This window comes from Giraffa tippelskirchi, chromosome 10 (assembly GCF_054371585.1).
Source record: "Giraffa tippelskirchi isolate mGirTip1 chromosome 10, T2T-mGirTip1v1.2.pri, whole genome shotgun sequence".
In the NCBI taxonomy this organism is placed as follows: domain Eukaryota; kingdom Metazoa; phylum Chordata; class Mammalia; order Artiodactyla; family Giraffidae; genus Giraffa; species Giraffa tippelskirchi.
The window spans coordinates 108,928,509-108,948,180 of NC_137284.1; the positions used below are offsets into that span (position 1 = coordinate 108,928,509).

At 34.5% G+C, this 19,672-nt stretch overlaps 1 protein-coding gene across 20 annotated transcripts in view; it reads right to left on the reverse strand.

Moving 5' to 3' along the window:
- The window catches only part of BBS9 (Bardet-Biedl syndrome 9), a 458,699-nt gene that overhangs the window by 223,795 nt on the left and 215,232 nt on the right, over nt 1-19,672 (reverse strand). For 11 of the 20 annotated variants that reach the window (XM_081533584.1, XM_081533581.1, XM_081533579.1 and 8 more), the window contains 2 exons: nt 14,424-14,564; nt 822-917 (listed from right to left, as the gene is read on the reverse strand). In XM_081533584.1, coding sequence (XP_081389710.1) covers nt 822-917; nt 14,424-14,564 — 237 coding nt within the window. Of the gene's footprint in view, nt 1-821; nt 918-14,423; nt 14,565-19,435; nt 19,451-19,672 lie in introns of all 20 variants that reach the window. The other 9 variants (XM_081533569.1, XM_081533578.1, XM_081533575.1 and 6 more) reach the window with 1 other exon arrangement.

Consider the following 19,672-nt stretch of genomic DNA (forward strand, 5'->3'; position numbering starts at 1 on the left):
AAATAAGAATGTGTACATGTTCCTGCTGTTAACATCTTTATTTTTCAAAAAGAGTATATCCTCACTTAACTATATTTTCTAATTATAAAAAAAATAAAATTTAAACTGCAAATGCATGAAATAGAAAGTGAAAATTCATTGTACAAATGACAGAAATTTTAAAAATAGGAATGTACTCAGCCAGACTTCATGTATATATGAATGAATATATATATAATATATATGTATTCATTTCCCCTGATATCCTTAGTATACCTAAAATATGTTTAAAACTTCCTCTCTTAATAATTTATTTCCAAGAAAGGGTATAAAACCCAGTGAGGTTAGTAGCTTCATTATCTATATACACCAGAAATCAGTTGTATAATTATTCTCATATGAACCAAACAAATCAATAAAGCAGATATGTATCTGAAATTCAAACTTGACTATACAATTAGTACTTTTCATTCTATTGAGATTAATCTCAACAAAAGTTATTCACTTTCATCTTTGCCAATGTCTGTAAGGAAGCTACAAGAATATGTACACACCAAAAAATTAACCCCAATTTCTAGTAACTCCTAAAATCTAGTTTACCATATACCTATCTCAAAAATATTTTCCAGTTCCTTAAATTCCTCTCTCAAACCCTCCTCATCCCCAAAACCAAAGTTATCCATCTCTAATAAAACAGGACCCTATCTTCATAACTAATATAATGGCTCTTAGTTTTCAATATCTAACATCACCCTAATAGAAATCCTTGATGTGGCAATGATCTGTAATGTAGTGTTCTTAATAGAAGTTTTCAAAAGCAATAATATCATGGCTTTACTTACGAGAGGTTTTGGAAGCAAGAAGCGTAACTTGGGACCCTCCTAAGAAGCGAAAACCCATTACATTCACCTGATCATCTTCTGACTGCTTGGCAAAGCCTACAAAGGAAAGAAAAAACATCACCTTACAAAACCACAAGGCAAACACTTTATGTTTAAAATAGGAAGCTTAGTTGATGATGAGTACTTTTTATGGCACTAGTCGAGTCTGAAGTCCATGTGTGGACTATATTAACTAACTTCCACAGTTGCTTCCAATTGGTAAAATTTCTGCCTCACAAGAACATGCTAAAATCATTTAATTTCCTTTCTTCTACTAGTTCATTCTAGGTCTGAGGCAGGAAATGCACAAGAATATCTGTCACACCAGAAAAAAACTATCAGTGACTAGAGAGCCATATGAAAAGGATGTAAGAGCCAACCTAAAGAGACTACTGGCCAGAGATGAAAATATGTGAGTATCAAAAAAGATAATAATCGCAATGGAGTAAAACACATCAAATATATTTAAAGGCATGCTTTCATATTTACACTAAAAACAAAAGAGAAAAGCCAAATGCTCACTACTGAAGAATTCTAGAGAAGCAACTCAGTATTTTAAATATCACTAACAAAGGCAAGGAATCAAGCATTTACCCTAATGATCCTATTGAACTGTACCACATAATCAATGGTAAATAAGGGAAACACTCTTTGTACATAAATACATCAGCTAAAAAATTGAAGAAAGGCTGAAAGCCATCATTTTTCAACTTTCAATGAATGAATGGATCTGAGTATTGACTATCAGTAGCTATTACAATCACACATAAAAGTTCAGTTCAGTCGCTCAGTCATGTCCAACTCTTTGCGACTCAATGAACCGCAGCACACCAGGCCTCCCTGTCCATCATCAACTCCCGGAGTTTACCCAAACCCATGTCCATTGAGTCAATGACGCCATGCGACCATCTCATCCTCTATCATCCCCTTCTCCTCCTGCCTTCAATCTTTCCCAGCATCAGGGTCTTTTCAAATGAGTCAGTTCTTCGCATCAGGTAGCCAAAGTATTGGAGTTTCAGCTTCAACATCAGTCCTTCCAATGAACACCCAGGACTGATCTCCTTTAGGATGGACTGGTTGGATCTCCTTGCAGTCTAAGGGACACTCGAGTCTTCTCCAACACCACAGTTCAAAAGCATCAATTCTTCTGCACTCAGCTTTCTTTATAGTCCGACTCTCACATCCATACATGACTATTGGAAAAACCATAGCCTTGATTAAATGGACCTTTGTTGGCAAAGTAATGTCTCTGCTTTTTAATATGCTATCTAGGTTGGTCATAACTTCCCTTCCAAGGAGTAAGCATTTTTTAATTTCATGGCTGCAATCACCATCTGCAGTGATTTTGGAGCCCCAAAAAATAACGTCAGCCACTGCTTTCACTATTTACACAAAAAAGAGACAAACATATTATTTACGCACTGCTGAAAGTATACACCACCATTCATGAACTACTGTAACTAAAATAATCAGCCCTGGAAAACTGGGGTCAAATTTACCCTCCCATCACAAACAATTAAAAAATGGGTAGAAAATAACCAAATCATTTTTCAAGACATTAGAAATTAGCAAATGAACAACAGTCATCTCTGACAAACAGGAAACAAAATGAGTCCTATGTTTGCCCCAGTTTACCACCTAGAAAAAATTTCCAAGCCATAACAGATGGAAGGGGAGCCCAAGAGCAACCCAGCATTCTTTCTGAGTTGAAGTGAAAAGAGTTGGGAATCTGCAAAGGCCAAAGTGGCAGAAGTTCTCAAGACAGAGAGAGGATAGCACTCCAGAGAAAGAACTCCAGAAATCTGCAGAGTCCTCTTTGAGTATGCAACAGAATACTAATCTATTTAAAACCAATGATCTCAATAATCACATTAAAAATAAATGGGCTAAACACCCCCATTAAAAGACAGATAATATTGGATTGCATTAAAAAAGCCAAGACTCAATTGTATGCTACCTATACGAAGTCCACTTTAAACATAAAGATGTAAACAACTTAAAGGTGAAAGAGGGAATATATATATATCATTGTAACACTAAGCAAAAGAAAGTTGGAATAGCTATATTCATATTATAAAAGTAGATTTTAGAGCAAAGAATATTAACAAAGACAGAGGCTATTTCATAATAATCAAGATAACATTATAATCCTAAACTTTTATGTGCCTAAAACAGAGCTTTAAAATATATGAAGCAAAAATTTCAGATCAGCAAAAAAAAGAGAGAGAAATAAACAAATTGTAATTGAAGACTTCAATACTCTACTCTGAATAAGTGACACATATAAACTGAAAATCAGTAAGGATGTAGAAGATTAAAAACACTATCAGAAAACTTGTCTTAACTGACATTTCATAAGATCCCACCCTACAATAGCAGAAAACCATTATTTTCAAATGCTCGTAGAACATTCACAAAAACTATCCTAGTTTGGGGGCACTAAATAAGTCTCAATGAATTCAAAACAATTCAAGTCATACAAAGTGTGTTCTCCTACCACAGTGAAATTGAATTCCAAATGAAAAACAAAAGTTCTAAGGAAAATCCCTAAAAGTCCCAAAACTATACACCATACTTCTAAATAATGCTAGGGCCAAAAAAAGAAAGAAAAGGGGAAATTTAAAAGTATTTTATACAGAATGAAAATTAAAAATTCAATATTTGATAATTGTAGGATGCAGCTAAAGCAATAGTTAGAAGAAACTTTATAGCATTACCAACTACATTAAAAAGAATGGTCTCTGTTTTCACCTTAAAGAAGTAGAAAAAAGAAAATTAAACCAAAGTAAGCAGAAGAAAATCAGAGAAATTAAAAATAATAGAAAACAAAAAATAAAAAGATGAAATAAATGAAACCAAAAGCTGGTTTTTCAGAAAGAGATAAAATGGATACACCTCTAGTCAAAAGATCAGGAGAAAAAAAAGAGAGAAAACACAAATTACCAGTATCAGTAATGAGTGAGTTGTCTTCACTCCAGATTCTACAAATGTTAAAAGGATAAGAAAATATTATCAATAACCTTATGCCAATAAATTCAACAACTCACATGAAATGCACATATTTTCTGAAAGATAGAAACCAGCAAAGTACACTCAATAAAAAATAAATAACATGAACAGTCCTATATCTTTTGAAGAAATTGAATTTGTAATTTAAAAGCTTTCCCATAGACAAAACTCTAGGTCTGGAAAACTTCCCTGGTGAATTCTTCCAAATATTTAAGCAATAAATAATAGTAATTCAGCATACTCTTCAAAAAAAAAATTGAAGAGAGGCAAATATTTCCCAGTTCACTCCATTAACTCCACATTAATAACTCATAAGGAAGCAAAATTACATATCAATATCTTTTATAAATACCAATGTAAAAATTATAAACTAAACTTAAGCAAATTAATCCAACAGCCTGCTGAAAGAAAAATACATCATGATCAAATGTGACTTATCTCAAGAATGCAGAGTTGGGCTAATATTCAAAAATTAATCAATGTAATCCACCTATTAACAGACTAAAGAAAAAAATGACATAAAATATTTCAAATGATAACAAAAAAACATTGAAAAATTTAAATATTTATTCCTAATGAAAATCACAGCAAACCTGGTATAAAAGAGAACTTCTTCAAGCTGGTAAAGGACACCTATAAAATATTTACAGCTATTCAGTTCAGCTCAGTTCAGTTCAGTCACTCATTCATGTCCAACTCTCAATTCTGCGGCACTCAGCTTTCTCTATAGTCCACCTCTCACATCCATACATGACCGCTGGAAAAACCATAGCCTTGACTAGACGGACCTTTGTTGGCAAAGTAATGTCTCTGCTTTTTAATATGCTATCTAGGTAGGTCATAACTTTCCTTCCAAGTATGCGTCTTTTAATTTCATGGCTGCAGTCACCATCTGCAGTGATTTTGGAGCCCCCCAAAATAAAGTCAGCTACTGTTTCCACTGTTTCCTCATCTATCTGCCATGAAGTGATGGGACCAGATGCCATGATCATAGTTTTCTGAATGTTGAGCTTTAAGCCAATTTTTTCACTCTCCTCTTTCACTTTCATCAAGAGGCTCTTTAGTTCTTCTTCACTTTCTGCCATAAGGGTGGTGTCATCTGCATATCTGGGGTTATTGATATTTCTCCTGGCAATCTTGATTCCAGCTTGTGTTCCTTCCAGCCCAGCGTTTCTCATGATGTACTCTGCATATAAGTTAAATAAGCACGGTGACAATATACAGCCTTGATGTACTCCTTTTCCTGTTTGGAACCAGTCTGTTGTTCCATGTCCAGTTCTAACTGTTGCTTCCTGACCTGCATACAGATTTCTCAAAAGGCAGGTCAGGTGGTCTGGTATTCCCACCTCCTCTTGGCCACCGCCCCTGACCTCTGGCCCAGGGTAGCTCCTCTAGGCCGTGCTCAGTGTGCCGCCACAGCCTACAGCTATTAATAAAACATATTTAATGCTTAAAGGCCAAATGTTTGCTCTCACAATTTCTATTCAACATCATCCCAGAAGTTATACCCAGGTGAAAAAAAAAGGAAGCAAAAAGTAAACCTTATCTCCAGATTGGAAAGGAACAATAAAAGTGTTTTCACTTGCAGATAACATGATCCTCTATGGAGAAAAGCTGATTAAATCTTTAAAAAAGAAAAAGCTAGTAGAAGCAATAAATGGTTTAACAATGTAGCATGATACAAGATCAATATACAAAAACCAACTGTATTTCTATGTACTTACTAGAAAGGAACAATTTGAAACTGAAATAAAATACAATTTTCAAATGCATAAAAATATATTAAATACTTATGAATAAATCTGCTTAAGATTTGTAAGATAGGTACATTGAAAACAAAAACTCTTAGTGAGAAATATAAAATAAGCCCTAAATAAATGAAGATCACTATTTTCATCTTAAGAAACTAGGATAAGTGGAGCAAATTTTACCATATTCAATATTGTTCAGATGTTGTTTCTCTCCAAATTGATCTACAGAATTAAGGCAATTCTAATTCTAAGCAAAATCCCAAGAGGCATTTTTTTAATTGATAAGCTGATTCTAAGATTCATGTGAAAATGCAACTGATCAAAGTTTCAAAGACAACTTTGGAATAAAAATAAAGTTGGGTAAATTATATTACCTGATTTCTAGACTTACAAATAGTAATTAAGACACTATTTTGTGTGTGCTAGGTTGCTTCAGTCGTGTCCGACTTTTTTGTGGCCCTATGGACTGTAGCCTACCAGGATCCTCCATCCATGAGATTCTCCAGGCAAGAATACTGGAGTGGGTTGCCCTGCCCTCTTCCAGGGGATCTTCCTGACCCAAGGATTGAACTAGGCCTAGTCTCTTAGATCTCCTGCATTGGCAGGCAGGTTCTTTACCACTAGCGCCACCTAGGAAGCCCCAAACACTATTTGGTATATAGAAATAATGATGGACAAAGATAGACAAATAGAACAAACTGAGCAGAAATATATATATACATTACAATTACTTACTGGACATGGAACAACAGACTGGTTCCAAATAGGAAAAGGAGTACATCAAGGCTGTATATTGTCACCCTGCTTATTTAACTTATATGCAGAGTACATCATGAGAAACGCTGGGCTGGAAGAAACACAAGTTGGAATCAAGATTGCTGGGAGAAATATCAATAACCTCAGATATGCAGATGACACCACCCTTATGGCAGAAAGTGAAGAAGAACGAAAAAGCCTCTTGATGAAAGTGAAAGAGGAGAGTGAAAAAGTTGGCTTAAAGCTCAACGTTCAGAAAACTAAGATCATGGCATCTGGTCCCATCACTTCATGGGAAATAGATGAGGAAACAGTGGAAACAGTGTCAGACTTTATTTTGGGGGGCTCCAAAATCACTGCTGATGGTGACTGCAGCCATGAAATTAAAAGACGCTTACTCCTTGGAAGGAAGGTTATGACCAACCTAGATAGCATATTTAAAGCAGAGACATTACTTTGCCAACAAAGGTCCATCTAGTCAAGGCTATGGTTTTCCAGTGGTCATGTACAGATGTGAGAGTTGGACGGTGAAGAAAGCTGAGTGCCAAAGAATTGATGCTTTTGAACTGTGGTGTTGGAGAAGACTCTTGAGAGTCCCTTGGACTGCAAGGAGATCCAATCAATCCATCCTAAAGGAGATCAGTATTCATTGGATACTGTAGATTAGTATTAGATCAGTATTCAGTTCATTGGAAGGACTGATGTTGAAGCTGAAACTCCAATACTTTGTTCACCTCATGCGAAGAGTTGACTCATTGGAAAAGACCCTAATGCTGGAAAGGATTGGGGGCAGGAGGAGAAGGGGACGACAGAGGATGAGATGGTTGGATGGCATCACTGACTCGATGGACATGGGTTTGGGTAGACTCCGGGAGTTGGTGATGGACAGGGAGGCCTGGTGTGCTGCGATTCATGGGGTCGCAAAGAGTCGGACACGACTGAGTGACTGAACTGAACTGAACTATGATGCATAGTCAGAGGATTTTCAACAACTTTTCAAAGACTATTCAGTGAAAGAGGATAGGCTTTTCAAAAATAGTGCTGGCACATTAGATATTTACATGCAAAAACGTGAATTTTATCCCTATCTCACACCATACATACATATCAACTCAAAATAGATAAAATCTCTAAATGCAAAACATGAAACTAGAAAACTTCTAGAAGAAACATATGAGAAAAAATTTATAACCTTGAGTTAGACAAAATTTCTTTAGATATAACATTAAAATCATGATCCATAAAAGAAAAAAAACTGATAGGTTGGGCTCTAGCAAAATTAAGAATTTCTGCTCTTCCAAAGACATTGTTAAAAGAATGAAAAGATACACCACAGACTGGAAGGAAATATTTGCAAATCACATAATCTGATAAAGGAGTAAAAAAGGCAGACCAAAAAAAAGAGTACATACTGAGTAGTTCCATTTTACAAAATTTAGAAAACACAAACTTATCTATAGTGACAGAAAGGAAACAAGTGTTGCCTAGAGATGGAGAGAATAGGCTAACAAAGCAGAAGAAAGAAACTCTGGGGTGATGGATACTTTCAGCATCATGATTGTAGGGATGGTTTCAAAGGTATACATAAACATCAAAACTTACCAAATTGTACACTTTATACATGTGTACATATTATACTCTAATAAAGTTGCCTTTTATAAAAAAATACACTGATACTGTGTTTGAGAATTAAAGAAGTTATTAAAATGTACCAGAAGAAAGATAAGTAAATATTTTATCTTAAAATAGAGATCATTCTAAGCACAATATGAAAATTTGAAACTAAAAAAATAAATGAAATGAAACTTTAAAATAAATTTTACTACCTAAAAATAAAAACTTTATATGTTAAAAGAGCACAAGTAATTAATAAAAATTACAAAATTTCTATGCTAACAAATAATTTAGAAATGCAAATTTTAAAAAGAGATGCCACTTTTCACATAACCACGTCAAAAATTTTAAAAGATTTAAATCCAGCTGCTACTTGGTACAAACCCCAATGTTGGGTGTGTAACTTCATATAATTATTCTGGAAATAACTTTGGTATTTGAATACAGTTTTCAAATGTGCATATCCTTTAACTCAGCCATTTATCCTCAAGGAATTCAAAGAGAAACAGAGAAGTACAAAAAAGGTATGTACATGGTACCTGCAACAACAGAAAGTGAAAGATGCTCAGTCGTTTCTGACTCTTTGTGACCCTATAAACTGTAGCCCACCAGGCTCCTACGTCCGTGGAATCTTCTAGGCAAGAATATGGGAATGGTTTGCCCTGCCCTTCTCCAGGGGATCTTCCCAACCCAGGGATTGAACCCAGGTCATCTGCATTGCAGGCAGATTCTTTACCATCTGAACCGCCAGGGAAACAATAGAATATTACGTCAATATTAAAATACAAATTTATTCACAGAGATAGCCATATATTTGAGTATCATAAAAGACTGCTACAATAGCATGCTATTTGTTATAACATTTAAGTAAAATTTTTCTGTATAATTTCTGGTATCATGACATACACTGAATGTCAGCTAACTTAACATCTATTCCCAACCTCCTTTTTCTTAGCCCATCTACATTAGTTCTCAGCCCCCTTTACTGTAGAAGAGGCCATGTGACAATATTATGGCTACTGAGCCATAAGTAGAAATCTCCTATGAACTTTATGGAAACATGCCTTTCTGATAAAAGTTAACAGTTATTGCCATAGTTATCTCTTTCTTCTACTTCCTGCCTTGTAGTTAGATGACTTAAGCTAAAGCACTCTAATAGCAGAAAGTGAGGAGGAAAAAAAGAGCCTCTTGATGAGAGTGAAAGGAGAGTGAAAAAGCTGGCTTAAAACTCAGCATTCAAAAAACTAAGATCATGGCATCCAGTTCCATCGCTTCATGGCAAATAGAAGGGGAAAAAGTGGAAGCAGTGACAGATTTGATTTTCTTGGGCTCCAAAATCACTGTGGACAGTTACTGCAGCCATGAAACTAAAAGACGCTTGCTCTTTGGAAGGAAAGCTATGACAAAACTAGCCAGCATATTAAAAAGGAAAGACATCACTTTGCCAACAAAGGTTAGTATACTCAAAGCTATGGTTTTTCCAGTAGGCATGTATGGATGTGAGTGAAAGTGAAGTCGTTCAGTCGTGTCCAACTCTTTGCAGCCTCATGGACTGTAGCCTCCCATGCTCCTCCATCCATGGGATTTTCCAGGCAAGAGTACTGGAGTGAGTTGCCATTTTGAGAGATGGACCATAAAGAAGGTTGAGCACCAAAGAATTGATGCTTTTGAATTGTGGTGCTAGAGAGGACTCTTGAGAGTCCCCTGGACAGAAAAGAGATCAAACCAGTCAATCCTAAAGGAAATCAACCTTGAATATTCATTGGAAAGACTGATGCTGAAGCTAAGCTCCAACTCTTTGCCCACCTGATCCGAAGAGCCAACTTATTGGAAAAGACCCTGATGCTGGGAAAGATTGAAGGCAAGAGCAGCAGAGGTTGAGATGGTTAGATAGCATCACTGACTCAATGGACATGAATTTCAAAAACTCCAGGAGATAGTGAAGGACAGGGAAGCCTGACTTGCTGCAGCCCATGAGGTCGCAAAGAATTGGACATGACTTACCAACTAAACAACAACAAATCCAAAGCAGCTCTCTTATTGCCATGGAAGAAGCCAACATACTAGAGAATGCACATTGCAAAGAGAAAAAAAACTGGGTCTTTGATAAAATTCACAAACCATCATAACAGCTTTCATACCCACTTCTGGACTTCTCTTTAATCGAGATCAAGAAATTTATATTATCTTGCTTAAATCACATTTAGCCAAAATCACCCAGACAATTATTTATATATATATAAAACAATAGAGGAAAACAATAGAATGGGAAAGACTAGAGATCTCTTCAAGAAAATCAGAGATACCAAGGGAACATTTCATGCAAAGATGGGCTCAATAAAGGACAGAAATGGGATGGACCTAACAGAAGCAGAAGATATTAAGAAAAGGTGGCAGGAATACACAGAAGAACTGTACAAAAAAGATCTTCACAACCCAGATAATCACAACAGTGTGATCACTCACCTAGAGCCAAACATCCTGGAATGTGAAGTTAAGCGGGCCTTAGAAAGCATCACTATGAACAAAGTTAGTGGAGGTGATGGAATTCCAGGTGAGCTATTTCAAATTCTAAAAGATGACACTGTGAAAGTGCAGCACTCAAGATGCCAGCAAATTTGGAAAACTCAGCAGTGGCCACAGGACTGGAAAAGGTCAGTTTTCATTCCAATCCCAAAGAAAGGCAATGCCAAAGAATGCTCAAACTACCACACAATTGCACTCATCTCACGTGCTAGTAAAGTAATGTTTAAAATTCTCCAAGCCAGGCTGCAGCAATACATGAACCGTGAACTTCCAGATGTTCAAGCTGGTTTTAGAAAACGCAGAGGAACCAGAGATCAAATTGCCAATATCTGTTGGATCATCGAAAAAGCAAGAGAGTTCCAGAAAAACATCTGTTTCTGCTTTATTGACTATCCCAAAGCCTTTGACTGCGTGGATCACAATAAACTGTCGAAAATTCTGAAAGAGACGGGCATACCAGACCATCTGACCTGCCTCTTGAGAAACCTGTATGCAGGTCAGGAAGCAACAGTTAGAACTGGACATGGAACAACAGACTGGTTCCAAATAGGAAAATGAGTACGTCAAGGCTGTATCATGTCACCGTGCTTATTTAACTTATATGCAGAGTACATCATGAGAAACGCTGGGCTGGATGAAGCACAAGCTGGAATCAAGACTTCCGGGAGAAATATCAATAACCTCAGATATGCAGATGACACCACCCTTATGGCAGAAAGTGAAGAAGAACTAAAGAGGCTCTTGATGAAAGTGAAAGAGGAGAGGGAAAAAGTTGTGTTAAAGCTCAACATTCAGAAAACTAAGATCATAGCATCCGGTCCCATCACTTCATGGCAAATAGATGGGGAAACACTGGAAAGAGTGGCTGACTTTATTTTTCTGGCCTCCAAAATCACTGCAGATGGTGACTGCAGCCATGAAATTAAAAGATCCTTACTCCTTGGAAGGAAAGTTATGACCAAACTAGACAGCATATTAAAAAGCAGAGACATTACTTTGTCAACAAAGGTCCGTTTAGTCAAGGCTATGGTTTTTCCATGGGTCATGTATGGATGTGAGAGCTGGACTATAAAGAAAGCTGCACGCCAAAGAATTGATGCTTTTGAACTGTGGTGTTGGAGAAGACTCTTGAGAGTCCCTTGGACTGCAAGGAGATCCAACCAGTCCATCCTAAAGGAGATCAGTCCTGGGTGTTCATTGGAAGGACTGATGTTGAAGCTGAAACTCCAATACTTTGGCCACCTGATGTGAAGAGCCGACTCATTGGAAAAGACCCTGATGCTGGGAAAGATTGAAGGCAGGAGGATAAGGGGATGACAGAGGATGAAATGGTTGGATGGCATCGCTGATTCGACGGACATGGGTTTGGGTGGATTCCGGGAATTGGTGATGGACAGGGAGGCCTGGCATGCTGCGGTTCATGGGGTCACAAAGAGTTGGACACGACTGAGCGGCTGAACTGAAGTGAACTGATGTATGTAAATATTTTCTATATAGCCATTAAGCATATTAACGGTTTTTATAATTAGAATATTCTCTACTAGCCAAGATTTGGGGCACTAGACACCTCCATTCAAACACTGTTAATAATGTTAACTAATATGGCCCTTCAGAAAGTCAATTTCATATTATGTTTCAAAAGCTTTAAAAATATCTTCCTTTGTTTGACTCTTTAATTCTGCTTTTAGATATCCATCAAAGAAATAAAAATAAATTTAGAGAATCACTGATGTAATATATTTACAGTATTAATAAACTGAAAACAACATAAATGTTGAAAACTGTAATGCTGGGCAAATGATTTTATAGTACAGATTTATAATAGAATAGCATGCAATTATTAAAAATCATAAAACAAAAATCTACATAGAAAGGTGTTTCATAACAATATGCAAAGTAACATTCTTTGGCAGGATGAAATGCTTAGAGAAAATATTTTTTAAAAGAGTAGGGAAATGTAATGAAATATAAGTAGATACTGCTGGGTGGTAGAATTATCAGTAATTTTTGTTTTTTTCTTCTTGGTTATCCATTGCTAAATTTCAGAAATCTTTTGTAACCAGAAAAATTAAAGCTATTTTAAATATACAATAAATTACTGAAATAAACAAATAGGAAGAGATGTAGACTAAAAGTTGTTTTATTTCTTCTCAATGAAGAGCATTCATTTATTTCCATTAAAAAATAAATTTGCAATAGCAACTTTAATATCAACATATAAAAGTCACATATAGCAAGAATGAATATATTACTAAAAGTAAAAAAGTAGCAAGAGTATTTAAATAATTATAGGATTCCAGTATGTTTAATATGAATACAAATCTGGAAATTCAAAGAGAACACGCTGTATTCATAAACTTAATCTTAGGGGAAATTTTTTAAAATTTGTCATTGAGTCCCATTGTTAAAATGAGTAAGATGCAAATATATGCTGATGAACCTAAGATACATCAAAACAACTAAGTCCAGAATCAGGACAGAAATGAATGAGTTATCTAAGCTTCCCTTAGTACTTCTATCCAACCAGAGCTTGCAGAGATTCCTTCTCTGGTCAAAAGCATGCATTCTTATTTAATCTCTATTGGTTTCAGCCATCTACAGTAAAGATCGACCACTCAGAAGCCAGTCTTAAATATTTTTCAAAGATATTAATAAATTTAGCATGCAGCATATACAATTTATATTGTCAGGATAGGAGACCAAGGAACTAGCATGTTTGTATAAGATGTTACAAAAGCAGTGACTCTGCCCTTTTTATAATCCAAATTTGTTACAAGAAAATTGACTAGACGAAAGGGAAGGGAAGGGAATAAGAAACCAAAAGGCACAAAACTACTTGTTAACAGCAGACCCACAAGCACACACACATGCTCATTCACTCAAATTCATTTGAACTAAACAATAGATTAAGTGTAATAAAGAGCATCTTGGAGATTTTTCATAGACTTATATATAAATAAGGCTTTTTAAAAAGACTTCAAATTAATGAAAAGTAAATGTTAATCACTTTAAGTAGTTAATAACACAAAAGTTGACTTACCATAAATTTCTAAACCTTGTGGGAAATACTTTGTATTCTAAATCCTATCCACTAATGCAAGGGTGAAGATGCATCTTACAGTCAACAGTGCTGAATTTTAATGATGGATTTAAAAGGGTTGATTCAATTCCCAGATATTTTTTTAATTCCACCTCATCACCGAGAAAGTTAATAGATGTGACACATTAGAAACCCTGGCAACTAAAGGTGTTTGATCCAATCAATGTTTCTCTCTTTTCTAACTTACTCAAAAAAGAATAACCAACACCTGGAGAAAGTCACACCTTCACAAATTACCCCAAATGTTCACTGTGATATTCAAGCTTTATACTTGAAACCTCTTCTAAAACATCAGAGGCAGAGAATGAACACTGTCCCTTCCAACTGCTGAAGACAGCGGAATCACAAACACCTACTTAAGAGATTACTTTTCAGAGGCATAAGAATATACTTTTAAAAGGTACATCTCCAAAAACCTACAATGAAGATGAATAATAAATATTTATACGCTTAGAAAAGGGATATATTCAAAAACCTACAGTAAAGATGAATAATAAACATTTACATTCCAAGCCAAAAAATCCCACAGTCTAAAAAGAAACATTTGATGTTTTCATTTCTGTATTCCGAAGCAAAATAATGATTATAATAATTTTAATCAAACTTAAAAGGTACACTTTATTACCTTGTTGATATAAGCCATGCGCCTTTGAACAGGCAAACAAGAGGAAAAAACCCTTGAGGTATTTTTATATTCTGACTTAACAATTATCTCGTAATTACCCTATCATTACCTGTTGATGAAGGATTCCATTCTAAATTCTTAACATTTCTGATGTTACAGGCATGTTACTTCAAAAGTCCTACCTGGAAAGAGACTGAGAAGACTGACTGGAGATTTGTTGGTATCAATAGTTAGTTTGTGGCTTGCAGTTTTTGAAGGCTGGCCTGGTAAGCAGACTAATTTCAGGGGAAGTCTAAACTTACATTGGCTAACTCGAGGAATGCCTGAAATTAAAAAGAGACAAATATATACTCATAAATTCGACAAATAAGAAAAAAAACTGTACTACTTCACTAATTATAGTACATGGTAGCAACATATCTTAGTTTAAATGTTTGCTACCTGACCATTTCATCTAGCACAACTGAAATAACTGGAAGGCATTATCATAATTTATGTTTTTACATTATTATCCAAAGGTACAAGGCAAAAATAAAATCTTAAAAAGGAGTATAAGTGTAAGCTCTGCCTTTAATAATAACATCATTTTAAAAAATTCACAGTTGAATGTTATACAAAACATTATATGCAGTTATATTCAATTACTAAACTGTCTTTAAGACCTTCAAAGCTCTAGTCCTAATCCAAGACTATCAGCTAAAATGAGCAAAGAATATGAAGTTTATATCAGGAATACTCTGTATGACCATATCTAATCATTTCTCTATCTCCCTAGTCTTTTAATCTTTAGCTTTTTTATTTACCGAAGATTCAAAGTACAATTAACAATTTGCAATAAATTATGAGCATGAAAGCAGAATTTGTCCTACTGAAGTTAATAAACTTCATGTCATTTTACACATCAACATTAAGAATATTACTTTCATACAAGTTAATTTTTCCCAATTCATTTAACTTTACATTATCACTTTTAAACAGTATTTTGAAAGGGTTACACAGTCATTCAATTCTCAAATCTTTTCAGAAAGTATAAAGGCATATTGAAATAGGCAATTTCATGAATAAATAACAATGAAGATTTTTATATCAAAATTTAAAGTTTTTAAAAGCCATTCCTTTTAATATTTTTATAAAAAATGAAACTGAAACCAAAGCAAACTAGGCTCTCTACTAATAAATCAAGTAAAGCAATTCTGCAACTTTAGTTTTCTCTCCTTTTAATCTAGGATTCTATTTTTGACTGGATAGGATAAAAAAAAATAATATACAGAAACCTATATCTTAGTAAACTACTGTAGAGAAAGGGAAGACTTAAAATGTTCTACTCTACCTAATGGATCCACACTTTAATTCCTTTATTTCTTTACAGTGGAGTCAGAGAAGAGCTTAAAAATAGGAAAGCAGAAGAAGGAAATTTTGGAGACATGATCCCAAAGTAGGATTCCTAGAGTTAGCAATATATTTTGTTAATGCCAATTGGAATTGTGTGGTTTATTCTACAACTAAGCTGGGAGTACGCTTTTCAGTACTACTTTTTCACAAGGATAGTGAGAGATCATCAAAAATGGCAAACATATTGATATATGAGGTCAATTAAATACTTTTTCAGAGCATGTGGAGCATATTTGTCATTCTCTCCAATATAATCTATTATCCATCAAATTTTACATAGCTCATTTTTTTCTCATAACCAACAGATGTTAAATTCACTTCTCCTGGAATCCTAGATGCAAATTATAACTGGTGTCTCTTCAGAAAAGTCCCAGGGTATTATTTCCTGACATTTTGTGAGGTTTTAGAGGCATGTGTATTTGTACTTAACAGTGATGAAATGTTTTGACTCAAAATATTATGGTAACATGATCTAAGCTACTGCTCAAACCACAACTATCAATATCACCATAAAAAAAATCACAAAGTATTATTCTTCCAACTTCATATATTCCATACATCCCAAAATTATGAAAATATACCTACTAATATGCTTCCTCTACAATACATAAATTACAGCCTCAATTAATAGATGCCATCTGGAAAGAACCAGGAAACTGAAGCCTATTTCCGTTTCCTTCATTTTAAATGAATAGAATAATGGGGAAAAAAACACTTCATCTTCTGACAATTCTGTACATGCACAAAGAGAAGCTATCATCTATGTACTTTCAACCAAGTCTGAGCTAATTGTTCAAATAAAATTTAGCTGTAAACACTCTTCTAAAATTATACTGCTAAAACTGTGGCTCAGCTTCACTTGGACCAGGTACTGATTGAATTTGTGGTAAAACAAAATTAATCATGATCAACGCTAGCTTTATATTACTTATACGTATTTGAAGATTATTGCCTTAAATCTCCAAGAACCCAGAGCTAAAGAAACTAGTGGTATATACATGTTTTCAGAAATTGAAACAAATGGATTGCAAGCACTAATAAACCCGAAAAGGGTAATACATAACTCAATTCACAGTTCAGTTAAGTCAGTTAATGACAATATCACACACTAGGGCAATGGTCAGCAGTTGCTAAGATTTGTAGAACCCCTCCAGAATTTCTTTTCTCTTCAAGAATTGTAAACCTGTTTCATAGGACATTTGGAAAACATTACTTTGAAAAATGATGACACATACTTAATAAAATGATTATGGCTATTTTTTAAATGATGGCAGCTTGAGAAGTTTTACCATTAGGGAAGATAAAAAGAATATGAAATCCTTTAGAAATAAGTTTAAGGAAACCAAATCTTTAAAAAGAAAAATTACAAAGCCAGTATTTTATAATATTTCCCATCAAATTAAAACCTAAACATTTCAAAATATAATGTCTAGTATTTAAACATGGGGTTTATCAGAGGCACATTGCTATTGAGATTTACATTTCCTTAAGAAATTTGAAATGTAAATTTGTCTACCAATTACTTTTCAGGCTATAATTGCACCTAAGAACCTGAAGCTGGAGATGTGTAGAGGTATGTGTGAGGGTATGCATATGTGTCTCTATAATAAGGAAAGGAAAAAATTATATGTATTTGAAGACTTTTCAAAGTTGCTAGTAGGGTAGCTTTCAGCTTAGTTGAAAGAGTCTAACTTGCCCTAATTGTCTACCATCAGCAATATTTAGTTGGCAAAACAGGCTATTTGGCTTATTCAACTCTCTGAGTATAATGCTGAGAGAGAAGAAAATTTGGTCATTTGTAATACACAAATATTGGCCTACTCACTCATCAGACTGACTTTGTTCTACAGTTTTTTAACAAATATAATTACCTCTCCTTCAAACACTTCCCCTGCTAGCTTACTAGAGGAAATAGATAGCCCCAAGTACTATGGTGTAATTAATCACGAAATTATTTAACACTTAGAGACAAAATTCACATCAAAATCACTCCTGACAGAACAGTTTTTCCAGAAAGAGAATTCTAATTACCCCTGGCACACCCAAGAGACCAGTATCACTGTCAAGAGGGAAGCCAAAATGTGCTTTAAAAAAAAGAAAAAAGAACTTATATACCAGAGTAGAATAACTATATATTACACATCTATATAATGCCTTTAGAACTCTTTCCAGGGGCCTGCTAGAGTCATTTCGTATTGAAAACAAGGGGCCCGAAAGCAGTAGCAAAGTCTGGTAGCCAGAACTTCCTTGATCCCTTCCTGTTATGTCTGGCTACGTACTGTGCTCCATCTGTAGTCATGTTTTACACTGCCCATGTCATGTAACTTTAATGCAGAAATAATGGAGACTAACTCTTATGGGACAACATAAAACCTCATTTGTTTCTCTTTTTCCACATGTAAAAGCAGGACTGCTTATCTGCAATACAGTCTGAACAGATCAGGTCAATAAAATGGAACAGTCTTTGAAGTGTGAAGCTTTGTGTGTAAGTAAGATCTAAGTGATAACATATTTTTTTGCATACTAGGTAAAGCTGAATATTTCAACTCTACTCCTGAAGCTTAATTAAAATTTTTAAATATAGCATAAGAGATTATTAAAACTGGCTTTAGCTTTGCATTGAAATACTAAAATTTCCATATACTGTGATTTTTTTCTCATAGCTTGATCTGAATTTATAGTAAAAGGGAATAAATTACTTTCAATAATACCCTTTACAGATTTTTTTAAAAACTCATAACAAATAATTTAAATGATAATATAGAATTTTCTAAAAGTTATTGCAAAATCTTATCAGTTACATGCAATCTTGCAAAGTAAAATGTAAATATTCATTATTAATATTTTTAATAACCCAAACTCTAATTTGACAAGTACACTTTATATAAGCTAAAAGCTTACTTCTATTAAAATATTTCTCATATAAATATATTTTTGCCTTCCAGACACTATGCAATTCAGGTTGTTGGTACAGCTATATGAGTAAATAAGGCCATTAAGTATTTTATTTATCTAATATTACCAATTAATATTATCTAATATTAATCTTAAAATGGCTAATAAACTAAGACAAACCATCCCATTAAGTCTGTATCTAGAAAGAAAAATAATCAAAGTAGAAGATACTTTTAGAGTGCCTCCCATATAATCAGAATACTGCACAATTCAAGGACTTGAGCCTTGCTCTGAAAGAGCTCAAAAATCTACTAGGGAGACCTAAGGAACAAACAATGAAATTCATATTATGATAAGTATTATAGCAAAGTCATACACAAAGGATTTGGAGAAGACAAAACAGTGACAACACTGACCCACGCAACTTCAAGGGGTCAGATTCTTGATAAAATTTCCCCACAAATTCTAAACAAAACAAGGAATAGGCCCACAGACTGAGTACACATGTGAATCTTTTGGGGTATACAGAATCAGAAAATTTAGAATTCAGAATTGTTTTCCTTACTCTTTTTAAGTAAACTAAGATAACAGAGCATACAGGCAAATCACGAGTAACTTACAGACATAAGTAGTCAATGACACCTTCGGTTTTGTTCAAAAATGTCATGAAGTTTCATTGTCTCTCATGACTCTGAAACAACTAATAATGAATGACAAGTATCTATTATGGAAACATCTATTGTCTTCTCCGTAGCCAAATCAAGGCATTGAATCACCCTAAAGAGGTTGCTAGAGTCAAAACAGCAGTCCATAAAAAGAATTCATTCAAGGGATAATACCACAATTCAATTACTAGCCAAATTTCACTTCTGAAATTCATTTTGTTCTAAATTATCTCTTCACTTACCATCAGGATTTTGCTCTATCCATCAAAGGCAATGCAAAAAGGGATAGGGGAGAAAGAATACAACAAATTATCTGTCATAAAATTACAGCACAAATTTAATTCACATTTGCTTAAAATATAAATTAAAACTTTAAAGATTCATACAGATTATTTAAATGGCCCTCCAATAAATATGAGCTAATTCACAGTTGAAGAATATAATATGAATAACTGAAATCTAATAATATATTTGCTCTT